General features: G+C 39.1%; 2 protein-coding genes, 1 long non-coding RNA gene and 1 other non-coding gene across 5 annotated transcripts; 1 reads left to right on the top strand and 3 right to left on the bottom strand.

The window, feature by feature from the left end:
• Positions 1–2731: 2731 nt before the first annotated feature.
• On the bottom strand, positions 2732–5178 carry LOC111334774 (uncharacterized). Its single transcript, XM_022940584.2, has one exon. It carries the CDS (start codon positions 4435–4437, stop codon positions 3376–3378), a length of 1062 nt encoding a protein of 353 aa, XP_022796319.1. The 5' UTR covers positions 4438–5178; the 3' UTR covers positions 2732–3375.
• Positions 5179–8250: 3072 nt separating this feature from the next.
• Positions 8251–27699, bottom strand: LOC111334755 (peroxisomal carnitine O-octanoyltransferase). 2 transcript variants are annotated; one of them, XM_088740148.1, is made up of 19 exons: positions 27541–27699; positions 24249–24356; positions 22910–23034; positions 22154–22332; positions 21946–22070; positions 20470–20578; positions 19384–19477; positions 18727–18840; positions 18482–18583; positions 17193–17276; positions 16475–16582; positions 14798–14928; positions 14324–14384; positions 13317–13379; positions 12937–13015; positions 12771–12818; positions 11048–11093; positions 9857–9976; positions 8251–9211 (listed from the first exon to the last, which is right to left on the bottom strand). In XM_088740148.1, the coding sequence occupies exons 1-19, from the start codon at positions 27626–27628 to the stop codon at positions 9091–9093; spliced, it is 1905 nt and encodes a 634-aa protein (XP_088596274.1). In that variant the 5' UTR covers positions 27629–27699; the 3' UTR covers positions 8251–9090. The 2 variants fall into 2 exon arrangements, with proteins under 2 accessions (XP_088596274.1, XP_088596275.1); XM_088740149.1 differs by lacking the exon at positions 12771–12818.
• LOC148718613 (uncharacterized) lies at positions 11089–13922 on the top strand. Its single transcript, XR_015993639.1, has 2 exons — positions 11089–12222; positions 13304–13922. It is a non-coding gene; the product is annotated as an uncharacterized LOC148718613 (long non-coding RNA).
• Positions 12017–12236, bottom strand: LOC148718614 (small nucleolar RNA U3). Its single transcript, XR_015994348.1, has one exon. It is a non-coding gene; the product is annotated as a small nucleolar RNA U3 (small nucleolar RNA).
• Positions 27700–27706: the final 7 nt, after the last annotated feature.

Here is a 27706-nt window from a genome sequence, read left to right as displayed (position 1 = left end):
CGCGTGCAAATTGAGTCAGTTTCAAATTTTGCCAAGAGCACTTTACCATGGAGACCTTCGGTAAAAAACTTATAATTACTTTAGTTCTCGAAATTCATTGACTTGAGTCTGCTTTAAGTCATTCGGCTTTAAAAGCTCATTTTTTTCAAAGACTGGGGCAGGATTTCTTACAAAAAATAGCTAAGAACGTCAGTGGGCTTTTAGTTTGTACCTCCTAATTTCTCCAAACAGGATCACCTTTGAATCAGTTGTAAAGTCACCAATTAAGGAACCTCCTGATTGTCAAAAACAATTATCCTTGTTAGTATTTGTATTACCTGAAAATGCACCCTTAACATATTTTGCTTGATGGCGTAGTTGAAAATTATGGGAAGTTTTTTGTCCATAACTCTTTACACCATGTTCGGTCACACTATTTTCTTTACATTTCCTCTGGTGCAGCTCTACGAGAAGGAAGGTATTGATAAATTTAAGAAAAAAATTCCGGAAGAAGAAACAAAAAGGCTTCCTTAGTACTAAATTACTACAGTAATAGTTATATATCAGTTTTGGTGTTATCAGTTTTTTTGGAGTGTTTGAAGAGGAAGCGTTTTATCTAATAAATAATGAAGTCAGACCGTGCGTGAGATGTTACACGTACAGCAAAATAGCCATCAACGAAAAGAAAGATTCATATCTTAATAACTAAATTTAAAGGTCAAATCGAAATATTATTGATACACGATCGCCTAAGGAAGTTTCCGTTGAGTATAACTAGAGTATATTTTGGGTCGAAAATTGATTTAAAACAGCATTTTTTACCCAATGAACTTAAAGAAAAAATAGCGGAGGATGTACCAAAAAAATGGCAAAACTGTCTAATCTGATCTGCACGATAACATCCGGCCAAAACAGGGAGACTTATAAGAGGCGTGTTAATTACTCGTAATCCTCCCATGAAAGCCACAGGAAGACCATGATCAGTTTCGAGAAAAGAATTTCCAAATTTCGACTACTTAGAAATTAAACTAGATAGTTGGTACCGTAATATGGGTGCTATTGATATCAAAAATCCTAAATTTGGGTCAAAATGATTCGAATTTTGAAAGAATTTTAAATCTAAAATCACCTGATCGAGATTAGATTTTTAAAGTTGTTACGCCACTGCTTGTAATGAGCATCGTAAAAAAAGTCGGCGTCTATTCCTTAAGTTTCCCACGCGTTAATCCTTGTTAATCATTTTCTTTTTGATGTTTGTCTCCCCTGGTCTGGGAAGCCATTCTTTATCAAAAGTTTTCTTCTGATGAAAAAGTAGATAAGTAAACAACAAAAGCGAGCAATCATTACAAAAATAGTCCCCTTTGTAAGAGGAGATAAAGAGACAGAATTTCACAATGTGTCTTTGCTCTCTACTCGACTATAATTATCGGCTTTGCGTGCGCCAAGGTATTATCCATTGCCAAGCTAAGCCCAGCAGGAAGCGATCACGGATTCTTTTCCGCTTTCGCTCAAGATTATGTTTTCTTATTGCTTTCACAGAGTAAATTTGAGTTTATCATAACCAAGTCAGCATGATCAGAAATTTATTTGCCTTTTCTGACCGTTCGGCAGTTCAATTCATCTCTAAGAATTTTTTAAATGAGTGAACTCATTTTCAGACAAACATGGGAAAAAGATTCTTTTGAACTTCGTTTATTTTCAAACATATTCCTGATATCCGTAAATTCAAGTCAGATTTAATGAAGTTTTCTTTGAAATTAAAACAAATGTCGTGTCTGCTCAATACTCCATGAAAAGGAAAAAACTAAAAGTTCAGTTGACATTTTTGAATTAATAGGAATCGTACAGTTACAATGAACGAACTGCTGCACATTTCGCCGTGTGCAGACCTTTTAAAAAGTGAAAGCTTAAGAAGAAGTGTAATAAATACACGGTTCAATTTTTGCTATTTCCGTCTCATGTAGATGTCTGAATTCCCACCTTTTTTTCGAGACCGGAATTTTTAAAAACCATAGAAATCAAGTAAAATACAATTGGAAAGAATCAATCATCCCTAAATGAGCCTGATATGTAAGTCAATACGAGAATTATTTCAACACTTGATATTTGTGCCATTCAAGCATAGTTTATGCGACGAGACATGGTGTACATAACGGAAACAGATAACATAGTTAACCGTATCGCCTTGAGGTCAACATAATCATTCTCCCAACAGATTTCTTCCCATTTCCAACCAAAACTAGTTGAAGGAATTTCGCCTAAAATCAGGGACAGTTGCTTTAATGAGATCATTGCATATATTCCCACAACTTTACCTTCGTTTTTAGCGTTAGAACAGTAAAGAGAAAGTGGACCCTGATCCTTTCAACGGCTTAAAAGGTTAAGCAGATCTATGGGCTGAGGCTCGTCTATGATTGTAATTTTTGCAGCCACAGACTTCATTACACTTTTATTTTTCAAAAGCATCTCCGAAATCGATATGCACCTTGGCACCTTTGTGTAACTGTTTTCTAGTAAATTCTTCAAAAACATCTGACAGGCATTGAATAAAAGGAAAAAAAAAACAAAGAACTCGCAACATAAACACCACTGCATGGCGAACAATGTCTAACCTTAAACAACTTTGAGAACAAGGAATGATTATTTGTTCGATGCTACAACGGAAAGACAAGTATTCGAAATCTCCGTACAAGAAAGTTGCATCAAGGCCAAAAATGTCCCACCACCCTCCTACGCGTGAAAAGAAACCACATTTCGATCATATTTGCATTTATTGACAATAACTCTTGAATAAATGATTTGAGCACACAAGAACCGGTCGATTGAAAAACAATTCAATGTTTTCGCCGCACAGTTCGTTCGCGAAATTCGACTAATGACTCTCTCCATGATAAAGTGCTCTTGACAAAATTGAAACTGACTCACTCCGCACGCGGAGATTCGCAAACACAATTCACGATCACCCGCAAAAAAGCTGAAGCATTTCGTCTAGCATTCGTTCAGGCATGACAGATTAACACACCAATGTTTGCATATCTGTAATCTGTTTTGTACTCCATTGTTCGCGGCGTTAAGAGGCGAACTTAAGGGCATAATAAAGTAATATGTGGTTTGACATTCTCTACGCTAGTCTTTTCGATCGTAAGTACCACCAAACATGCAGCCAACTGCTCAAACCTTCTGGTAATAATTCGATTTTTGGGTTCCATTCGCAAACTTTCGCGTCAAGCTACGTGACGATTGTATACAATCGATGTTGTTTATCTCATTGCAAGCGCTTATCTTGCCAAAATTACCACTTGGCGCCTTCCGACGAGCATTATTCAAACTAACCGCCAGAAGACTGTTTTGACATCGCTATTCATTAGAAATTATCCAAGACTAAACTAAGTCGTTTTAGATCGAGGTCTCCTGAAGAACGGGGACCATAGACCAGTCGCTTCCCCCACTACCGTCTCGCTCGGTCGCGTCATCGACGTCATTCTCTTCTGCAAGAGTCGAACTGCTCTGTGAAATAAGCTGTAGGTCCAAGTCAGAAACTGGCTCGTTCTCGAGAAAAACTTCACCGTTTGTCTCTTCGGTGTCTTCTTTACTATCCACTGCCGTTTGCTCCGGCAGATCAACTTTAAGAAGGGACTCCTTCTCACAAATACATCCGAATGTCTCACCACTCGTTGAAGTCTTCTCTACATCGGTTGTTCTCGTATCTAGCGAACTCTCCGTCCTTTCCCACTCAATACTCGCTCCCAAATGGCAAGATTGATTGCTCTGTTTATGTCTGTCGGAGGTCCGACTCTTAGAACGAAAATCCGAAATCGCACTGGCGGCAGAGTTGCTCCGAGAATTCTTGAACGCACCCATGTTATAGTACTGTCTGTTAGCTTCGACGTTTGAGATCACATCGACATGAAGATGTGACATACTAGTTTCGCTTAACCCTTCTGCATGAAGCTTTCTACTCGCCACCTCCTGATGGTGCAAATCACTCCGCGCGTCCGCAAAAGCCTTTGATATAACCTTCGCTAAGCTTTTCGCTTCGTTGTTGCTCTTGCACAATACGACATTACATTCTACGGATTCTGACTTCGATCCAAACTGATACGTGAAGAAAAAAACCCGCTGGTGAGCCTTGCAGACGCCAGTGAATCGTATTCTTCGAAGAAGAAACAACTTCTCTTCATCCTCGGTGCTATCCCTATCGCGTAAGGAAAGCTCTTCTTTTGTTAGCTTCAACGAATAATGATCAACTTTTTTCAATTTCGGTTTCTCCGCAACGTAAATAGTTTTGACCGTGTTACAAATTTCCGCATAACCCGGGCTACACAACTTCTGTGAGCCAAGGTATTTCACGGAGTAAGTTGGCGTGTGAATGGTGAAATCCACTCGCTGGTAGTCTCGGTCCGCCCCATCACCATTCGTTCGTGATCTCAGTGGGCGACAAGAGAACAGGCTGATCATATCCCAGAAAATTGTCGTGTTTCACCGTCAGTCGACAGACAGTAGCCCGCTCTATCTTGTTGTTCGCGGCATGTTTTGTGTTTATACTCGAGAGGGGTGCTTGTGATTTGAACCGACACACGAAACCCAAGTAGTTCACTCCATACTGAGGTCCTCTAGCAATTATTTTTTTTCTTCCGAGTCAGATATGAAGGTCGTAGGATCCCACTTCCACTCCGTGCGCTGAAAACCAATGTTAATTGACACTTCAATGATATGCAAACTCACCACTCGCGGCGAAAACGTTCTTCCTTCCTGCAAATCGTTGAGGTTTATTGAGCAGACAAAACAACTAATCTTCTAAAAGGATGCTCGCTGCTTCTCACGACTTAGTGTCCGCTTTCACGTCGGCCTTCTATCTCGTATACCTCGCGTGTTATGCTGCTATTCTCTCCACAGTGGTGTGTTACTATAATCAAATTTCACGATAATAATCGATAGATCTCGATGACATAACATGATTTAAATTAATCATTGCAACTCGCTCCACTGCCCCCGTTCTTTGGTCATTGCGTATGAGGTATTGTTCTCTTTAAAAATTATTAAAATCGCCGATCGCCCGGTTTCAGTCGGAGAGTCGAATCCCAAGGGACTACCGGCGAAAGATCCAGTCGGCTGGAAGTCAATCCACTTTCCTTGTATTACAATGTGTTGTAGACTTCGCTCTCTGCAAACCAAACAAGGCTCGTTTGCATTAATAAGCCACCTGTCAAAAAGTCTACTTAAATATTGATATAGTCAGTTTTGCGTGAGGCAAATCCGGTAGAAATGATTTACGTCAATGTATCGTTTTACACACTTGACACTGGCGATCGCTTACTTCTCTCTTTCAGACGAGAGATCTTCAGAAACCTTACAATACTGCATCAAGCCTCACCGAAAATTGATGTAGCATTTATCAGGGATAAATAACAGCTTTCAGATCGCTGGTCGATGTTTGCGAAGAACACTTTACACCTTGTGAATAATTTTACTAAAAGATGCATGGCAGGAGGTATATTCCATCATGTAACTGGCAGCTGTTCGTGACCTGCGAACTCAGTTTAGATAGCCACTTAAAAACAGAAATAACATTTCTTTATTATTGATCGAGGTTATTAAGTGGTAATCTATCTATTTTTTCGAAGACAGACAAGAATTTCAATGTACAGATTAAGGCTCTGAACTGAAACCTCCCCGCCGGCTCTGAAGTAAATTTTCAAGCATTCACTCGCCGATAAACGCGCGTCCGAAAAACTCGCTCGAAAATCTGAAATAAATACGATAGACATGACTTGTTTCTAAGCATCAGAAAGGGTAAATACACCTTATAATGGCTCCTTTATTTGGGAAAGGAATTTTAAACATGCAAATAGCGCGTGGGCTGTTGTGATGACTTGTCATGTCGGAAACACGACAAGTGCTTTCGTCAAGAGGGTTACTGCTGACCACGTAGATTAGCCAAATATTTCAGGTGTTTCCTCTTGGACAATGTTGACTTATGTTGTGGTCAGCACTTTAGCATTAGCCACACATTTCCTCCATTTAAAGAAGTGAATATCATATGTACTGCATGGCACGTATTTTACAGGAGTTAAGAAAATATCCATGACTACATGTGCCAGCCCATTCCACAAGGATATAACATTTTCCGCATCAAGTCATAATGAAGAGGCACCTATATTTAGTTCAAATGTTCTGGAGTGAGTCTGCAAAACTGATATTTATTTTCACCTTGTGACATCATTGGTTTCACCACACTTGACATCATCAACACAATCGGTATACATGAATGGTTTACAACAGTCTCACTGATTGTTCATTTATGCACAGTGGATATTACAAAGCCCCGCCAGGATAAAAATTTTATCTCCAAGTGTTAAGAAAAACGCTCGAGAGAGCAAAGCGAAAGAAAAATAGATATCATCAACTCTGGTGCATAAAATAAGCTGAGTTATACCCGCATTTTCATTGGCTCTTATTCATGATTTATTAGAGGACAAACGCATAGATGACGTCACCATTCACTTCCTTGTTATTAATATAAAGTAATTACGTATGATGCACGATCCTCGCAGTAGAGAGCGCCATTTATGCAATAGCGAAAATCAGACCTGAAAAAAATCAGGCCTGTACGGGATTCGAACCACTGATCTCTGCGATACTAATGCAGCGCTGCAGTAGTATCACAGAGATCAGTGGTTCGAATCCCGTACAGGCCTGATTTTTTTCAGGTCTGATTTTCGCTATTGCATAAATAGCGCTCTCTACTGCGAGGATCGTGCATCATACGTATCTACAACCGCAGTTCAAAATATATGAACTTTATATATTCATTGTATCTGATAAAGTAATTAGATGCCATATTGCCGCGCGTCTGTTCAGCAATCGATCACGAAGCCGTCAAAATTTACACGGTTCATCAGTGCCACATCTTGACATCCGCCTTAGATCACAGTATCCTTGAACAGACCCACGGCAACGTGAGATCTACAAATTGGCATGTAGTGTTCTATCAATGGATACCCATACAGCGGCGAAGGCATGTTTGTCCAGCAAGAGAAATTCTGTTAATATACAGAAAAAGAATTTCACGACAATTATTACAGTTTGTAAAATAAACTGAACACCAAGTTTTCCCACGCGTTTGCAGTTGTCACGAATTAATGATTCGCTTTATACCTTGGGCAAGACGATTTGTCAACACAGACAGAATGTTCCCTTAAAACACCTTTTTCAATTTCCCCAGAAAGCGTCTGTTATTTCATCTGCACAGGCAAATTTGTTTCCCCTGACGTTTATCCCATCTTAACTCTTTAAACCACATGAGTGAAAAGCACAGTATTCCTCTTTACGGTAGTGCAGCTGAATCATTCTTTAAAATCATCAGAATATAGGAAATGATTAGCAATCTAGGGAGCCTCGATTGTTAAACGAATTCACCTTTTAGTGCTAAAGAAAATGTTTGAAGAAGAGTAAGAAGAATATGGAATCTGACATTAGGATGTAAAGCATTCAAAACGGCGGCTTCTCCATGTTTGGGCAAAGAGAATTCTCAAAGAAAAAACCGATAACGTTTTCTTGCCTACAGCGCCAAAACAAATTCATGGAGCAAAACACACTGGCGTGGGATGATGCGGCTTTGAAATGCGAGCGTTCACAACTTGTCACAAAATACACATCAGGAGTTACCGTGAATTTTTCCATGAGCGACTGCAGACGGTGTTAGTAGGCGGTTATGCCCGGATAGGAGGCCGTAAGGTGAATACCAAACACGAGCAACCTCGTTCCCAGGGAAAAGGCTCTGGGAACGAGGTTGAAAAACAAGAGCCTGCTCGCAGGCTCAACAAAGGGCGGTCAGAGGTCGTACAAGTGTTGATCCGGTAAACAGCTTTCTTTAAAGCCTGACAAGTGCACCAACAATTCAGCAAGGTGTTGGTTCGTTCCCAGGGCGGAGGTGAAACCGCAGAGCCACCGCCTTACTCCTTCGTAACAGGAAAAGGAATTAACACCCAAGTTCAACCTTATGTAACGCCTATTCCCGAGCGGAGGCTAAGATCGAATTTTAGTGTGACGTCTTTTCGAGTGCATGCTGTGAGTTGTCCTTTGCCTTTGCCCCCACCCCTTAAAAAATTTTGAACTCTCAGTCACGTGATTTCCTCCGTGAAAATACAGAGTTTGAAAACGGGGAGCAGCTTAATCCATTCATCGTTTAAGCCAAATCGCACTGCCAGCTATGGTGTGTGTGACACTGGCCCTTAGTAACGTCTTACCGCCTAACAACCAAGACGCAAATTACACCGAATCATAACATTCCTTTATAACCACTGAAACTTGACAAGGTAATCATATATTAAAAATATCTTCAGAAATGTTCCTAGTTGGACATAACACTTACAACATATCAAAAGAACCCTTTTCAAACGTGATACGATTTTTAGTGCAAATATATACATTCAAAGCACGTTTTCAACTTAGTTTGAACCAATAAATTAGCGTTTCAAATACACCCTTGTAAATAAGTTTTAAAAACCTAACGCGCCATTGCGTAAAAACTCGTCGTTGATTATTGCCTCTTCGCGTCCCACCATCTCCCAAGATCTGATTAGCAATTCTCCCTTCTACCTTCCCGAGTTCTTTTGTAAATCAGTTAGGAGAATTTGGTGTTGTATACCACAAACAACATTCCCTAGCGTATCTATTCTCATTACTTTTTCGCTGATTAATGTATTGATATTGTAAGGAGATGTTACAGTTTAATCAGTTCTGGACGCTTGGGAGTTAACTATGATTGGTAAGGGAAGAGTCGATAGTGCTTGTGAGTGTTAGTCGAACTTTTCACTTCTTTAATCATTTCGCACTTCGCTGATAATTTTCAACACGCGCCAGTACTTTACTGAGACATCTCCTAACCATTTCAACTCCCACGATCTCATTAGAAATTCTTCTTTTACTGTCTTTCATACAATTCTTACGAAGTTTCTTCAGAGAATTTGGTATCGAATTAACTAGTAATCCCCTTACTGATGTTTTCCTTTATTCTCCTCAGTTGTCTGCTTGATAATGTATCGATATTGTAAGGAGAAATTCTGTCTGGTCTCATTAGAGGTAAAAGGTTAAAGATCACTCCGTCACTCACAGCTTAGATGTGAGTAAAAGATGTTTCATGTCTCGGAAACTCTCGTCTAGTGAATGCTGGAACTTTTTGGCATCCGTAACATCAGAGGTTGTAAACGTCGCGATGACAAAGTTAACTCTGAAAGGAAGGAGCAAAAAGCCACAATAAATATTCAGGAGCTCTGGTGGGAAGAAAAACGTGAAGAACACCTTTGCCGGGGGCAAGGACGGGAAGATTGGGCGAGTAACTTACCAGTTACAGGCAGCAAGCGCGTTCGATCCGATTGCCAAGCTCGACCAACAGAAAAGCAACAAGGAGATACCATGGCGAAGGATTCTTACCTCGTTCTGTTGATAAATTCTTGTAAAGTGTATTCTAGAATTTTAATTCACTCGCTCGCTCGTTCTCTTTAGATTGTTTCTTCGACCTTTTTTTACATTCGTGTGTTTATTCGTGCGTTTATTCGTGCTTTCGCACATTAGTTCAGCGTTCGTTCGTTTATTTGTTCGCTCGTTTGTTATTTCGTTTGCTTTTTCCGTTCGTTCGCACGTTCGCTCGTTAGTTCTTTCGTCCTTTCGTTCTTTCGTTCGCTTGTTCACTCGTTTGCTCGGCGTTCGCTCGTTCGCTCGTTAGTTTCGAACGCTTGTTCCTTCGATAGCTCATTAGTTCGTTCGTTCACAGCCCTTTCTTGTCTTTCTCACTCGTTGGTTTAAACATTTGAAAGAAAGTCTACTTTAACACCCAAGTGACTGTGGCATCGCTCTTCGAACCAGGATAACTCACCGGTTTTCCTCGATGCTATAGAATGCTCCATAACCGTCTTTCACCATTGCAGCGCATCCACCAATTACTGAAGAAAATCCTGCACAACTTGTCGAAAGGACAAAGTTGCCACCACCACCGCTGCAAAACACCGCGGACAAAATCAGGATTAGAGAATGAAAGACATCCTTTCCAGTTTTCATTGGGGTAATTTTCAATTGATTATCAAGCCGTTTTACTTCATTTCGCCCTGTGATTTCTCGACAAAGAAAGGACGTAGACCGGTCAGATCCAAACCTTAAACCAAAAATGCCTTTGCCACAAGCTTTCCCGCGCTTCAGGCAGTTTCCATAGTTACCTTGAGAACTCTTTGTTTTGATCGGCCGTTACGTTTACTTTCGTCGAACTATACAATTTTCAATCGAAATGCGCAACAAGACGAGACATGAAAGCGAAATCACTGTAGGGAAAGAGCGCACAGGCATGCAAATAAATTGGCTAACCAAATGCGCGTACTGCACTTAGTACATTTTATCATTATTGAAAATACATATGATACACGATCCTCGCAGTAGATAGCGCTATTTAAGCAATAGCGAAAATCAGACCTGAAAAAAATCAGGCCTGTACGGGATTCGAACCACTGACCTCTGCGATACTAGTGCAGCGCTCTACCAATTGAGCTAACAAGCCAACTGGGAGTAGGCCGTTGAGTTGATTCGTAATAAACCCGTAAAAGTGATAAATATACAATGAAATATATGAAGTTCATATATTTTGAACTGCGGCATTAGATACATATGATACACGATCCTCGCAGTAGAGAGCGCTATTTAAGCAATGGCGAAAATCAGACCTGAAAAAAATCAGGCCTGTACGGGATTCGAACCACTGACCTCTGCGATACTAGTGCAGCGCTCTACCAATTGAGCTAACAAGCCAACTGGGAACAGGCCGTTGAGTTGATTCGTAATAAACCCGTGAAAGTGATAAATATACAATGAAATATATGAAGTTCATATATTTTGAACTGCGGTGTTAGATACATATGATACAAAAATCAGGCCTGATTTTTTTCAGGTCTGATTTTCGCTATTGCTTAAATAGCGCTATCTACTGCGAGGATCGTGTATCATATGTATCTAATACCGCAGTTCAAAATATATGAACTTCATATATTTCATTGTATATTATTCAAAATGAAATAAATACCTCGCCGTCCACGCTTTGTCCGTGAAGATAGCCGGTGTTGGCATTCCTAGGTAACAAAAATAAAAAATAAATAAATAAACATACCAAACCAAGAACTGCAAGACTCTGATTTTGTCGACATATCGGCAATTCATATCATAAAATACCCAATATTGATAAGCGTGACAGACGATCGTTTTAACTTTGTAAAAAGGACACAAGGGACACAAGTAAATTCATCTTAAATTTAACAGCAAAAAAAAAAAAGAAAATAAGTTCTGTTTGGAAAGTTGGAAGATAGATCCTTTTCAGAAAAGAGAGTAAGAAAAACAGAGAGAAAGAAACAAGAGGAAAGAAAAGAAGCAGTTACATAAGATTGCATTTGCGACATCGTGTGTGTGTCACGCATGACTGGTGACGTAACACAATCACAAATGTACAGTTGACACACCAGCTGCCATCAAATTTTACTGATTTGCATAATTGTGAGTTACGCAAGGTCGAAGCAACGACACTTAATATTGCGACGGCTTCTTTTCTGAAACTTTTATACAACCCTTGACAAAAATTTATATCTACATGTTTCCTAAAAACAAATTACTTTCAGATTCGGAGTTTTCATGCCTATTTTATCATCAATGAAGGCAAAAAGTACAGCGTGAAAAACACGTGGGTTTAAACGTCGCGTGGTTATTCAAATTTTCCAATAAATACTTCAAAGTTTTCGAAGGCCAAAATATTCGATCGGCGAGGGGAACCTTCGTATGGCTTTCACCTATATCGATTTTATGCCCGTCATGCGGAATTGTAAACAGTGCCAAGGGAAATCGTCTTGTTGACAGGAAAATGTAGTTGTGTTACAGACAGCGTTGTATCCATTTCGAAAAGATATCTCCCCGATAACGACTTTCCTCTCGAGGTTCACCTATTCGTACTACCATATCCGGACAGTGACCTGTTCCTTTTGTTCAAATTATCAGATAAACCTCAACCGCTCTGAATGCGATCACCTCCTCCCAATCCCCGCTAACGGAGGAGAGGGAACGGTCATCAATCGCCGCCAACCGATTACCAATAAGGCATGGTCGGCGACGTGCTTCGCGCTCAAAGGTGAACGCTATGCATCGTCATCACGGTTGATGGTGTTGTCTAAGTTGGGTAACAAAGACGGGACGCGTACTATAGAAATGATCCTAGTAAGTACGGTCTTAACAAATACAATGTAGACTCGAATAGTAATTTTATCTCTAGATCGCACAGATATGGGAGAACGGGGTTACTTTAAACCTGCGCATGCGTAGATGAGACATCACGAGGCTCAGGCCGCTCCACTGTGTTACGTTGCTTTTACAGTTGTAGTTTCTTTGACAAATTAGCGAACCCATACGTTTATCGGTTGTAATCCACAATAAGACACATACGTAACAGAAGGAAACGCCAACAAATTATCTGTGAAATGTTCAGCAAGCAACCGTGGACGATAATCCTGCTCTTGTACGTTGGATCAACAGTGATCTAATCGCCCCAAAATAACGAATATAAATATAGAGGCAAGACCGATACAACGTAGACAAGTTTTAAAACGGAGCACTATCGCTGGTTTGGCCAGCCGAAATATAGTCTATATTTATATAGAAAATTATCGCCGTTCGAGTTAAGGGATCATATCATAGACCGAAAATTAATTTCTGAACATTGTTTAAAGACAAATTGTCGTTTCCGATGGTTAAAATCACTTCATTACCTTCGGAAGCTGCTAGCAACCGAAGCCCCAGCAAGTGACGATCAATTCCTGAACGGGAAAAGAAAAGGAAATGTCAACTGCTTGATTATTCTTTAATTTTTGCAAACCTGATACTCTAAGGGATAATTTGTGACAGAAACATGAATAGCTTTTGTTCTCACTTTACCTTGGCCATTAACGGCCTCCCTCATAAGTGAATCGTGTGTTGTAAAAGCTTCACGAAACAGTCGCATTTTCGTCGACTTCTAAAAAACAAAAAAAGGAAGTAAAAGTGACTAGCATCTAGTGACTTGTTTGTCCTTACTAACTCAAACATTAGAGTCACGAGAATATAGGAAATGATCACCAACTAAAAAAGCTCTTGATTGTTAAACAAATTCTTTTTGTCAGTACCTTAGTAAATGTGTGCAGAACAGAATATGCATATTCGCGTAAAGGGTTAAACGGGCATTACACGGTTTATAAATATATCTTTGAGAACACTGGCGCCTAAGCTAATTTAAATTACGTGATCTTTACTGCCCAAATTGCAGGAAAGTCCCTTACATTGGCGTTGCCATCGAACATTGCTTTACACCAAGCCACTGATTCCATGGTACATGAACGAACCTGAAACAAGAAATCAAAGGAAGAGTTCTTTCACAGTTCAAATTTCCTTATATCCTCCAAATCGGAAGTTGGTTACTTTCAAAACAGGGATTAACTTTCTAAAGAAACTGTGGCGCTGGGTGCATAGGGAGTATTACAAGATGATTCGGTTCTATTAACTGAGTTGAGACTGTAAATTGATCAAGGTGAAGAGTTTCAAAGCTAATACGCGTTCGCCAGTCGTCAAAGCAAATTACTCTTTACGAAAGCCAATTTGCATCACCAACAACTCAGTTGATAAAAACAAATTATCTCGCTTTGAAAACGTCAAAGTTAAACTCGCCCGCCCGTAATTAGCAAATCTATCTTCGACATCGCGCGAGGAACCCAGGTTTGATAAGCTTCTAGCTTCTGCTGGGCTTCCTCGCCATACTTTTTATAAATGATCACAAAAAGTCATTTTATATTCAATTAAGTATAGATTGTTGTATAATGATATCATTATTCGTATATGTGCACGATTGTTATTATTTTTGATTGTTGTAAATAAACAACTGTAATTTATTTGTGTTTGTGTGTGTGTAAGTGGCAAATGAATAAATAAATAAGAAGAGGCTTGTTCTGGAATTTTGCACTGTGGACGAAACACTACCACCTTTAACATTTTTGACTGGGAGTTAACCCACTCTGGGCCGTGGGATTGATTGAACCTCGTTCCCAGGGTCTCTCATCTTCTCGCCCCCTCTCTCCTCGCTCGCTCCAGGGAACGGGAAGATGAGAAACCCCGGGAACGAGGTTAGGATTGATTTGGCAATTTACTGAAAGGAGATCAAACTCTTTGATCCAGAGTGCAGAATCGAATTTGAAATTACTTCCTTTGCAGCATCTGATGTCGGAAACCAATACCTGCTTATCAAAAGGCCCATAACAACTAAGTTGTTGAATATAAGCGTATGGAAACTCACTGTTTCTGTCCGTCCGTGGTAAAATTGACGAGTCTGACCTGTTTCATAAGTTGACGCAGGTCTGAAAATAATGACAAATTACAATGATTAGTTGTAAAAAAAGATTTCTCTTCGACTAGCAAACAAGAGCCGGCCAAAAGCAAACATGAAAACAAAAGGCAGCAGCTCGAATTTATAAGGGGCTAAGTTTCTACAGAAACTGTGCTGCTGCGTCAGTGGGGGTAACAAGGTAATTTGGTTTCACCAATTGAGTTGATAAAGTAAGTTGGCCGGCGCCGTAAAGGGGTTTCAAAGCTGAGGTTTCGAGCGTTAGCCCTTTTTCATTCGAACTGACGAAGGGCTAACGCTCGAAACGTCAGCTCTGAAACCCTTTACGGTGGCCAACTTACATTATCAACTCAGTTGATACAACCAAAAGCTCCAATTTATAATTGTGTAGATGGAGCTGACTTCTGAGCTAACACACGTCCTTACTTTCGATGCAGCCTGTAATACGCCAGTTGAATTGCCATTTGAACAAACGTGTCTGGGTGAATCTTGTAAGGCTTAATAAAACCTTTTCCATACTCGCGTGCTGTATGCACGATGATATTTATACTGTCAGCCTACAATGAAAAAGGGAATTATTCAGAAATCGAATTTGGACATTGAGGAACACAGAAGCCATACTTGCCAAGGGTCGCTTTGGAACCGATGTTTTTAAATTCTCATTTTTTAATCGCATTATGGATTTATGGAATGACCTGCCTGTAGCTATTAGGACAATTGATCGAGTATCATTGTTTAGTAAGAGAGTGAATCAGTTTTATATCAGTAAATTTAACTTAAGTAAGGATAAATTTTTATAATTTTTGATTACGTATTGTTGTTGCTATTTGTCTAAGTTAGTTTTTAATTTTTTTGTATTTTATCACAGGCAGTTTAAGGAATCTAGAATTCTGTATAAACTGGCCTAATTACTCAGATATCTCTTTTTTATACTTGTATATATATATTTAACTCCTTGCTTTTGTTTTTGTTTTGATTATCTGTGTAATTGAATTTGAGTAAATAAAATAAGTAAATAAATAAATAAATAAAGAAAAAGTGGGTGGCCGACAGATCAACGACGGGTCAAAGCCGACAAACGGTGAACAGTCAACTGTAAGCCGACAGAAGGGGGACAGTCGTCAGACATACACCCAAACGACAGACAAACGACTGTAAGGTGGCCGATATTTAGCCGACAGAAGACTTACAGTCAGCCGCCAGACGAATGAGGCATTTTCTAAAGGTACTGTGCTCCAATTAAACAATGTACTAAGCAAACCTTACGATGTCTATCAACTTCAATGTCAAAATAAGCGCTTCGAGGTTAGTTTGATTTTACAAATAGATTCCGTGTTTCTGTGCGTCTGCTCAGTTTTTCTGTGATCTGTTACCGTATGTATAGTATTAAATATATTAATCAGTAGTTTCACTAGCAACCTTTGTGGCTTCCCTTGGTGTTGATGTGTGGGATCCCATGAAAATGGGTTCCCACTCCACCGATGAGTAATCTCGTGATCAGTGGGTAAAAAAGGAACAAAGCGTATGCAAGGGTGGGAATGAGTGTGTAAAATGAACATAAAAGTTAGGTGTTAAAATTGAGGGACCGACTTCTGTAACAACAGCACGCTCCTAAACTCAAATTAAAATTGTAAAAAATATATGTTATATATTATTAAAATAAAAAATAAAATCAAAATAAAATAAAATAAAATGAAGTTTCTGTGCGTCTGTTCAGTTTTTCTGTGATCTGTTACCGTATACTGGCACACGACAACATAGAATCTAACTTATTTTACATGATCAAAAAAAAAAAAAAAGAGACAATCGTCGTTAATGGTGACGTCATCTATGTATCTGTCCTCCACTAGATCATAAGTAAGATCCAATCAAAATTCGTGCAAAATTCAACTTATCACACACAGGGCTTGACACTAACGGTACCCAACTAGCCACAGACTAGTAGAAATTCAGTTTTAGCTAGTGGTTTTCGATTTCCACTAGACAGTTTGGCTAGTAAACAAACTGAAATTGTTGTAACATCTAAGTTGCCGCTAGTCACTCGGCTAGTAAGTTGAAAAGTTAGTGCCAAGCCTTGACACAAAAACTAATAGATTCGCTCACTGCTTCCTGATATTTTTGAATGGCCTGATCAACCGCTCGGTCAATACCATCATCAACCTTAAACACCAGTTCTTGAGGTTTATAGTAGTTTTTCACTTCTGGATTTCCCTGATGAAAGAAAAAAAAAATAGACACAGTCATGTAAAATTTGTTGAGATAACGTGAGTTAAACGAGGCTCAACATTAATACAGGTAATCAAATCTTATAATTATTTAACTCTTTAACTCCCAGAAGGGATTAACATGTAACTTCTCCCAATAATATCCATAGAATATCCAGCAAACAGGTAATGAGAATATTCAATCTTATCAGGTAAGCGTCACCTTGATTGAACACCAAATTCTTGTAGCCAATTTACAAGGAAATATGCAACAGCAGGAGGGGAGAATTAACAATCAGATCTTAGGAGTTCAAGGCAAGGGCGTAGCCAGGGGGGGAGGTCCTGGGGTGCCCGTGACCCCCCCTTGGTAGGTCTTCTTTAGAGCAAACAACCTACAATATTCAGGTGGCAAAAATGCCATGACAATATCTTGGCCGTAAAAGCCATTGATATGGAACTTGATGCCGAGATAATACGACTGAGCCCGCTGATACAAGCGGGAGAGCAGCGGTGTAAATGGTGAGTAGCCTCTGTGACCCCCCCCCCCTTTGAAAAATCCTTGCTACGCCCCTGCAAGGGTTAGCAAATTGTAACTCTGGATCTATAGACTTAGCTACCTTCCATTCTCCACCTTTTTCTGCAAGATATTTTATTGCCGAAATAAAAGAATTTATTTCCACAATACCATCAAATGGAGCGTGCTGAAACATAATAAAAAGATGGTTTGAAAGATGGCAATTAGGCAGTTCTAGAGAAAGTGAGAATTTTAAGATCTTCGGACCTGGGATGGAACTTTTTCAAACAAACTAAATTTCCCTCTAGCTAATTAGCTTGCCAGGGTTGTCATTATCCCAAAAAGAGACTGGAATCTACCTTCCAATATCATCCCTGAATCACACATAAAGAGAAAGTCAACATTTACTCATCACCTCACAGGTTTAATACAAACCAACATTATAATGACCAGCTCCCAGTTGGCTTGTTAGCTTAGTTGGTAGAGCACTGCACCAGTATCCCACAGGTCATGATGGGTTCGAATCCCATACAGGCCTGAATTTTTTGCTGAAATAACTGCTTAAATAAGTAGTGTTCATTACTGCGAAGACCGCTCTCATACTCATAAAAGGAATGATCACAAACTAAAGAAGCTTTTTGATTGTCGAATAAATTCTCCTTGTTAGCAGCTTAGGAAATGTATAGAGAAAAGTATGGAGAATAAGCATACCAATAATGTGGTGTTCAAGGTTTGTTTTTCATTTTTTAATTTGGAAAATAATTTGGAAGAGTATCAGAGAGAGAGTAGCTGGACAGAAAAAAAAAAAAAAACCTGAAGCAAATTAAACCTCTCAATGTCTAGTGTGAGGGAAAAAAGGTTGTGTTTCGTGGAAATGGTAACAAGGTTCTGCTCCTAATTTGGGGATCCTGGTTTGTACACTTTTCAGATCAGCAAGACAAATAATTTTATAACATAACCAAAGTAAAGCGCGTGCTCTGATTGGTCAATTTAGCACCCCCCCATTTGCCCATGGGTGTATGCTGCTGACGTGAGCAAATGCAAAGACTATTTTTCTGCGCGCGCTTGTTTTTTCTGGTCATGTAAGATTTGTTAAATAAAAGGGAACTCTTTAGCTACAATGTATCAATGTTATGTTATAAAACAAATGGTAAACACCACAGCATACACTATTGAGTTATGGATGCACTTGGGAGGTTTGCTAAGCACTCAAGAAGCTAGAGTCGCTCTTGGCTATCGCCTCGAGCGACTCTTATGCTTCTTTCGTGCTTAGCAACCTCCCACGTGCATCCATAACTCAATAGTGTACGCTGTGGTGTTTACCATTTGTTAAATATAATAATTATTATTTGCTTCTTTGCTGAATTACTTGAGTAAGCACAGGGTCCTTACATCACAGTGAGTAGCCAGCATGCCAGATTTGAAGACAATGATATTCACAGACTTATCAAACCAACGGTTTCTACAATCTCCAGTAATAGCTTGACTGCAAACCTGTCACAAGAGCGTTCAAGAAAAGAACCGTTATCAGCAGACTGAACCCATATAATTATAACAAAAATTAATCTTTGTTGTTACTTTGTAATAAATAATCAAAATATCTACCGCAATTAAAAATACACCATTTCCAAGTTTACCTCAGTTTTAGTGACAGGGCTATTTTCATCAAGTACCAAAACAAACAAACTTGTTTCAATGGTATCAAGAATGCTTTGGTTATTGTTGTCTAATGCTTTCAATCGTTCTCGTAACTGAAAAATAAAATGTAGGAGAAAATGCCACACTCAGTTCATGTCCTACAGCGTATAGCAGTGCAGACTGAACCAACTAAAGGATGTTTTCATTTGAGTTTGAAGGTCCTCAGCCGAGACATTCAAAATTCAACAATCTGTTTCATTCAATATATTTTCATTGTATTATTTTTATTACTTAATTTATCACTGTCACTCCATTTGAGAAAAATAAATATAATACCAGACTAAGTTAAGAAAGCCTGCACTTTATAAGACTAATAAAACTTTATAATTCCCATGGTTTCTCTGGCCTTCCTCACCATTTCTCTCCAACCTAATATTTGTAGTTCTACAGTGTCAAAAACAAAAACCTCAGGCACCTTTGCTGCCAGTTTAGATGGCTCAGCTGCTCAATTCTTCTAGGTACATATAAACCAGCAGTTATACTGGACTACACACTGGCTATTGTGTATTTAAAAATTCTTGGGTGACACCTCCTAATGGCAACTCGGCATGCTAAGAAGTTGGGCACTTGGAACTGATACTAAAAGGGTTTCATACCTCGTGCCAGTTATCTCTCATTTCTCCAGTCAAACTACCGATTCCCATTCCTTGGGATCCTGAAAAAGCTATGGATTCTATCTCTTGAAGTTGTCTGGAAGGCAATGAAACTTTTAGAAATTAATTTTCAGTAAAACAGAGTTGCATAATTTTCTGTCTGTCATTCATTTGGAAATCTATGGACTTCCTCTATAAATATATTGATTTGCTATGATATCAATACAGTTTAAGTGTTTCTGATTCAAAATATAAGCAACAAATCAAACACAAGAAAGAACAAAACAAAACAAAGAACGAACAAAAAAAAAAACAAAAAAAAAAGAATTAAAAATCAAGCTAAGGAGACACACAGAAACCAATTGAAAATGAAATAATTATATGACTACAACCTGCAGCAAGTTCACAGGTAGGCCCCCCCACCCCTCCCTCAGCATTTTATCATGCTTCCATGACAATTCACTGTTACCCATTCAATCTCCTGGGTGGAGAGAGGCTTAGTTTAGTTTAGTTTATCAGCTTCGCCAAAAGGCAGGGACACCGCAACAGCTTGCACCAATTACTGTGGGCCCAGTAAACCCACCCATCCCACCCCAGGGAAGGACATCCACCACACTGTAATCTCGTGCGTGGGAAATTAACGTCTCCTACTCCTAACCCTGCAGGAGACGGGGCCTATGGTTTATTCGTCCTTATCCGAGAAGACTACAGTATCTATCCATTTCTTGATATTATAGAAAAGGTAGCAAATTCTCCTCAGTTATTTTAAGACCATGAGTATTGGTCCGGCAGGGGCTCGAACCCTCGACCTCCCGCACAATACAATCAGGCGCTCTTACCAATTGAGCTAACCGGGAGGCACTGTGAGAGGAAAGTGTCTTGCCCAAAAACACAACACATTGACCCAGCCAGGTCAAAAACCAGGACCTCTCAAACCAGAGTCCAGAGCACTGACCATAAAGGCCACAGTGTCTCCCACACAGTGGTTTGGGTCAAGGGAGTTTAAAAATTGCAATTGAGTTCAAAGTCCCCCCTCCCCCCCTCCCCCACAAGAAATATTATTATTTTTTTCATTATGCAGTGGTTTACCTTTCAATTTCTGTTGGTGAGAGAGGCTCCATATTTTCATCCAGCACCATACAACTAAAAATGTGTCCCCTGACTTGCACAATAATGTGTCGAGGTGAACTGTGAGGGGCTAATCAAGAATCATCACTAAATTTGTACAATTCATGTAAAAAAAATAGAGGATTTGATGCTGTTTAATGCAATTTAACCGAGTTAACAACAAAGAGCATCAGTGTTCTCTAGTATAGTCAGTGGTTTTTGGATATGCCCATATGTCGCAATTCCACAAGCTCTTCGATTGAGGTGTTTCTACATGTGCTTTGAGCATCACTTTTCAGCATAGTTTGGAGTGGCACCTCATCATTCAGGCAGTTTTCCCTTCCCCTTTCCCTTCCCCTTTCTCTCCCTCTTTCAATTATAATAATAATATTTAACGAGGGAGCCCAACTCGCCATAGTGGTTTTCAGTGGGATGGGTGTGACGGGTGCCTGTTTCCCTGTTTCCCTTTCCTGCGTGGGGGCTCATGGCTGGGTTGCCAGGATTTGCCAGTCATGGGAGCAGTCTCCATCCAAGAGCTGGCTGCCAATAGTGGAAGCTCCTGGATGTCTCAGGTACCCAACCTCCACTTTGCAATGCAGTTATTAAACTGCATTAAAAGTTTATAACCAAATGATAGCATTTTGGTCACAGAGAATCAGTTTTCTGTTCACAGCTGTAAGTTAAAGCCATTATTTGATTGAGGGGAAAATTAGATAAAGGTTAATTTGATTTTAAGGGGTGCAGGAGCCCAGCTGACCTTACCCTATACCCAACACAGTCCCACACATTAAGCTTCATGTTTATCAACACTCTGACCCTTTAGAGCAACCTATTTTCTCCTTACAATATCACCCCTGAAACACACATTAAGGTCATGAGAATAAAGAAAATGATCAGCATAAGAGTGACCAGTATCTAATTTCTCCTTACAATGTCACCCCTGAATCACACATTAAGGTCAGGAGAATAAAGGAAATGATCAGCGTAAGAGTGATCAGTATCTAATTTCTCCTTACAATGTCACCCCTGAATCACACATTAAGGTCAGGAGAATAAAGGAAATGATCAGCATAAGAGTGACCAGTATCTAATTTCTCCTTACAATGTCACCCCTGAATCACACATTAAGGTCAGGAGAATAAAGGAAATGATCAGCGTAAGAGTGACCAGTATCTAATTTCTCCTTACAATATCACCCCTGAATCACACATTAAGGTCAGGAGAATAAAGAAAATGATCAGCATAAGGGCGACCAGCATCTAATTTCTCCTTACAATATCACCCCTGAATCACACATTAAGGTCAGGAGAATAAAAGAAATGATCACCAACTAATTAAAGAAACTCTTGATTGTTAAACAAATTCTCCTTGTAAGCACCTAAGGAAATGTGTAGAGAACAGTATAGAGAATATGCATACTGATGCAAATTGAGAGTTTATAATAAATTGTGTTTTTACCTGTTACAAAGTTAGTCCTTAAAGAGTCCTTTTCTTTTCCAGGAATTTTACAACATGAAAAGAGTCGAGTAAACTGAACCATACAGAGGGGAGTTGAACCCATCCTCTCAATGGGCCTTTCCTCTCTGAAATAGATAGGGGAAATAAAGATTACCACTGCTAAATAAATAAGACATCTGACTTGTTCTTTAAATGGAAAATAGGTCACCTGTATAGCTCTTGCCAGACTTTAAGGAATGCATGGGTAATTATAGCAGCTCTCATGATTTGGGTTCCAGTTTGGACTGGCCACATGTCCGTCATAGGAATTGGTCCTCCAAAGTTAATCATTGGGGCAGAGGGATTTCTAGGTGATAAGTATGCAACATCTTCCCACCATTCTTCAAGCTTGTTGAGAAATGATATACAAGAAATGAGACAATGAAAGTTACAAACGGTGCATTTTTTGGCATACAGCAGGTGTCTTTAACTGGAGCTGGTACAACCCCAGAGGCTGCTGACTTATACAGGGGACACTGGAGTTGTGTTCATAGCAACTTGCCCAGCTAAGTTGAAGTAATACTAATAGAAATTTACAACTGTACATGCAAATGGGACAAAGCAGACATGAAAACTGAAATTGTTCTCAGCTACTAACAGAAGTTTATATTTTGGTAGCCAGTGCTGATTCATTCTTTGAGATCATGAGAGTAAAAAAGGAGATGATCACGAACCTTCTCTCGGCTTGTCAGTAGCCAACAAAATGTAATACAAGCAATGTAATACTAGCAAAAAGCATAAAGAATATTGGATACAGATGTTAGGGCTCAGTGGGTTACCAGTAAGTTGAACTGTCCACCTTTAAGAATGTCAACAGTGGTCTTAGATGCTGACAGATGTACACAATCATTATACTTCAAAGCACTGAGTTGCTTCTTCTTTATGGCAAAAACTGCCTGCCATAACTATCACAAGATCTATTTACCCAATTACGCATGCTGCTTGCTCTCATCTGGAGCTTGTTTTGAAGTTCTTTTCCCACTCCACTGGCAAATTCATTTACCAAAAACTGAGTCTGAAGATACTCTTTTGATGTCAAGTGAGGCTTTACTGTCATGAAAATAATAAGAAATTAAATTACAGCTGAATGTTTTAAGAGGTTACTGTAGAAGGATACAGGGGGGTCTAGAGCCCTGCAAAATGGGAGATGGGGGGGTATGAGCAGTAGCAGGGGAAGGGGGATTAGTCAGCAGTTTGTCAAACATTAATCTGCAAATTTTTAGAAAAGAATGGATATAGAACTGACACGTGTGGGGGGACAGGAAAGCATTATTAATTCCACAAGTGCACAATACTCAAACAATCTTATGAGTTATATCACTTGGCCTAAGCATCAATCATGAGTCATCTACCAAGCTACCGTCACATGCAAGGACAGTAACACTACTGAGACAAACATCAGATGTACAGAAAAGGTACAGAAACCACACTGCATCATTCTGACATGCAAAGCAAAGAAACTCTACTGAACTAAGCAAGCATATCAGTGGTCTCTTAAAGACATTAACATTGACCACTCCATTTCTTAGCATATCCTTAGATCAAGCTCACCCTACAATTATAGCTCAAGCAAAAAATGTAACCTCTGCATTAAAGAAAAATTTCAAAAAAAAAGAAGAAATTAATCATCCGCTGACTTAACCCTCTAACTCCAGTGAGTGATCAAGAAGATAGAATTTCACCTTACAATATCAAATTGATATAATTACAGTATCAAGCAGACAAATAATTAGAAATGGGAAAAAAGAAAATCAGAGGATTATCAGTTGATCCAATACCAAATTCTCCAAACTAATATCATTATCATAAGAATTGTATGGCAGACAGTAAGGAGAATTGCTAATGAGATCTTGGGAGTGAAAGAGTTTAATTGTCTTCACTAAAATAATAAGCATAATTACAGTGTCTTTATGCTGTCATAGAAACAAAGCCTTGCTGTGTAACAACTGAACAAAACATTAATTAATCAATTAATATGTAAATTACATTCTAATCATAGTAGCTTATTGATGGTTACGAGTATTCCCAAACATCTCCAGTTTTCAAATTTACAGAAGTTGGCATCTCTGTGCATCTAAATGTTGTGGTTCAATTTCTTCCTGGATTAAAATTAAATTTTTCCTGTTCTGCAAATTCATTATCATTCACTACCACGCTAAACAAGCAAAAGAAATAAAATTCATATCAAATATAAAATTGAACTCATAAATACATATACCACCACTAATGGAAAAAAAATGAAATGTTACTTTCAATTACCATACCTGATGCCAAATATTTTTTACAAGTCTGTTCCAATGGAGGAAGTGGTAAGCTTGGGAGTTCATTTTGAAGCTGAAAAGTCTTTTCCATGTTTTTGTGCCGTGATGAAGCTAAATGAACGAAAAATAGAGGAAGTAACACCTAGTACTATTTAAATCTTAATAAGCTGCATATTATACACACTTTCTGATTTGTTCTTGCTGAAGATCAGTAGAGGACCGACCGACACATACATGACATCACCATTGACCGTTTTTTTTTTTTGCTTCGATCATTATTATTTAAAACAAAGCAATTCGAAACTGCTGTTGGTTTGTCAAGTAGTATATATCACAGATGAAAATACTTCTACTAAATTGACCCAAGAGGTAAAATGTCGCAAGTTGATAAGGCCACCCAAAATCTTTGGGCAGGAAAATCCATTTAAGAGTGTCAAGACTAATTAGCTAGTAGCTAATCACCCATCACCTAGTATAAAATGTGAGGAGCTTTAATTTGCTCAAGAAAAAAATTCTTATCAGGGAAGCACTTAAATGTCGATTCATAGGCTTGTCAATGTAAAGCAAGAGAGCTCGAGAAGCAAGTGAAAGTCAGAGGTGTTTCACTTTGAAAGTGAAATTGATTAAAGTTGACAATGAAAATGTATATAGGCCCAAGGATCTGCTTAAAAACATGAGCCGAAAATGACAATGCCTGAGCTGCTCTATAATAATAATAATAATAATCAACTTTATTTAAAGAGGGTAAAACACATAACAGTATAAAACTGACAAACCAGTGGTCCTCTTAAAATATATTACAAATAAATTATTAAAAAAGATTAAAAACTAATTAATTATGGAAAAAGATCAAGAGCTAAAAATCTAAAATTACAAAGTTTATAAAAACTATAAGATAAAATGTTCTAATCGTTTATAACTATTCTTAAAAAAATCTAACATGGCCTTCTTAAAACATTTGATAGTAGGTTTCATTCTTATGTCCAGTGGTAAGGTATTCCAGAGGCGTGAGGTCGATACTGTGAAAGACCTACCTCCCTCTGACTCCCGTTTGAATCGGGGACAGACGAGGTTTAGTTGTCCATGTCTGCTTGATCTTCCATTTATGTCTGCATTTCTTAAGAGCATTTGGGACATATAAGGTGGACAGTCCCCAGACAATCATTTGTACACCATTAGTGACCTATTTACTTTTGCCTCATGAAAGAATGGAACCCAATCCAATCTCCTAAACAGTTGTACACTATTCGCTTTAGTGTCACCTCCGAGAATTACACTTGCGCGAGTTTCTGAAGTTTAAAGACTTTCTGTAAATTCTCAGCAGAACAAGATGTCCATATGGTTGATGCATGAAGCATTGTCTGCTTGATCATAGCATTATAATAAAGTTTCCTTTGATCAATAAGCAAAAAGCGTCTTATTTTTCGTAGCACGGCAATTCTCTGCGATAACTTCGTGCATAGATTTTCGACATGTTGGTCGAAAGTAAGCTGGCTGTCAATCGTGACACCTAATAGTTTATGCGAGTTCACTTGATCAAGTTCAGTAGAATTAACGTTTAACTGCAGGGTGAACTGTTCCATTTTCTTGGCTAACCGTTTACCAGTGACAAGCATAGATTTGGTTTTGGCTTCATTAAGGATCATTCTGTTGTCAGCTGACCAATTCAAGATTTCATCAATATCCGTCTGAAGGCCGACCAAGATATCATTAGGGGCCGTCGTATAATGGGTGGTGTAGCTAATAGTTGTGTCGTCAGCATAAATATCAGCCACGGAGTGCTGGAGTGTTGCAGGTAGATCATTAATAAAAACAAGGAACAAGATTGGACCTAATATGCTGCCTTGTGGGACTCCCACTGTTAAGGCCCTTTGGGTAGAATGGTGTCCGTCTATATTCACATACTGGCGTCTGCCACTCAGATAGTCACAGAACAAGGGTAGACTGCTCTCACCCACTCCAAGAGCCTTCAATTTTGACAATTTTGACAATCTTGCAAGCAAGATTTACCTTAATTGCTTTTATAAATTTGTAGCAAGGAAAGGAATTATTTCTTTGGTAGTTAGATGGAAGATGCTTAAGATCACAAGGTGTATCATGAACAAGAGACAAACTAATCACGGAATGATCCCTGACATCCCAGTTCAAACATCCCCTCTCAGTAAGATGAAAGGCTATTGGCAAGTTAGTGTGATTTCTAACTAAATGTATTGTACTAGTTTGCAGTTTCAAAAGCAGAATCCTTAACATGTAGTATTTTTTGTGTGTGTGTGTAATTTCTTACCTTTTCTCTTAGATAATCAGTCCTAAGAGAGATATCTGAGGGAAGAACCTTTAGAATCTCTCTGGTTCTGAACCAGAATGTCTCTCTTGGATTGTCAGTCCTATTATACTTAGGCTGTTATTATCAGAAGGCAGAACCTACCTTTCTTTTTTTTTTCCAGATAAACTGTAGAATACCTCCGGGGGGGGAGGACACCAATATGAAACAGACAGGGATGCTCGTCGTCTCGCTTAGGGGTGTAAATTTTGGATTTTGGTCTCGCTTAGGTTGTTCCAGGCAAAGCGCCAATATTTTAAGCCACCAAGGTCCCGTTTAGGGTTTCGCGAAGAAACACAGAATTACGCGAAGAGAAACAGAAGTCAAATTTTCTTTTTAACCTGTTTTGTTTGCCATATTACCTCTGTAATTATAAATCAAAGATTGGTCTCCTTTAGGGGTCACAAAAAGCTTGAGCCATGCCCAGATGGTCTCCTTTAGAGATTAAATTCAAAATTTCTGACGAGCATCCCCATCTGTTTCATATGGGAGTCCCCCCCGGAGAATACTTGGCCACTCATTGTCATGTCAGTGAAAAAAGCATCTATTGAGTTATGCCTTGTTCTTCAAAACCTCCCAACACATTGAAATGTGGTGAACCAAAGTGGTCAGGCATTCTGAAGTTGCTATTCAGCCTCATTACTATAACCTCTAACAGTTAATAATCGCCTGGTGGAGCTCAGACCTTAGCCTAATTTGCATATTTTTTTCGGTGGGCAAGGCTCGATCGTTACGTTATGTCAACACTTCACATGATTCCTCACTTGCTATGAAATACAAGTATTTTTCTGATTTAGATTCTCTAAAAATTCCTGCAACAACGAGCTACTTTCTCCAATTTCCTTTCACAGGTTCATAGTGATTAGAGAAAGAAAGCAGCGACTGAATGTGCTACATATAACACAGTAAAAATTTCACAAAGCCCCCCTAGCCTGCCACCGAAAAGAAAACAAAATCGATCTTGTGATCCTTTACCTGAAAGACCACGGCTAGACATACACACCAGACGAACACAGCATCTTTCCAGAGAATTCGCTCCCAATCGTAATCCTACACAGTGCATGAATGGCTGTTTTTCGTACCAAAGCTGGGCAAGTGTTAAATCGAACCTGTTACATTCGGGGCGGGAAAACTGGTAAAC

The sequence above is a fragment of the Stylophora pistillata genome, chromosome 12 (assembly GCF_964205215.1).
Source record: "Stylophora pistillata chromosome 12, jaStyPist1.2, whole genome shotgun sequence".
Taxonomy (NCBI): Eukaryota; Metazoa; Cnidaria; class Anthozoa; order Scleractinia; family Pocilloporidae; genus Stylophora; species Stylophora pistillata.
This window is presented reverse-complemented; position numbering and strand designations above follow the sequence as displayed.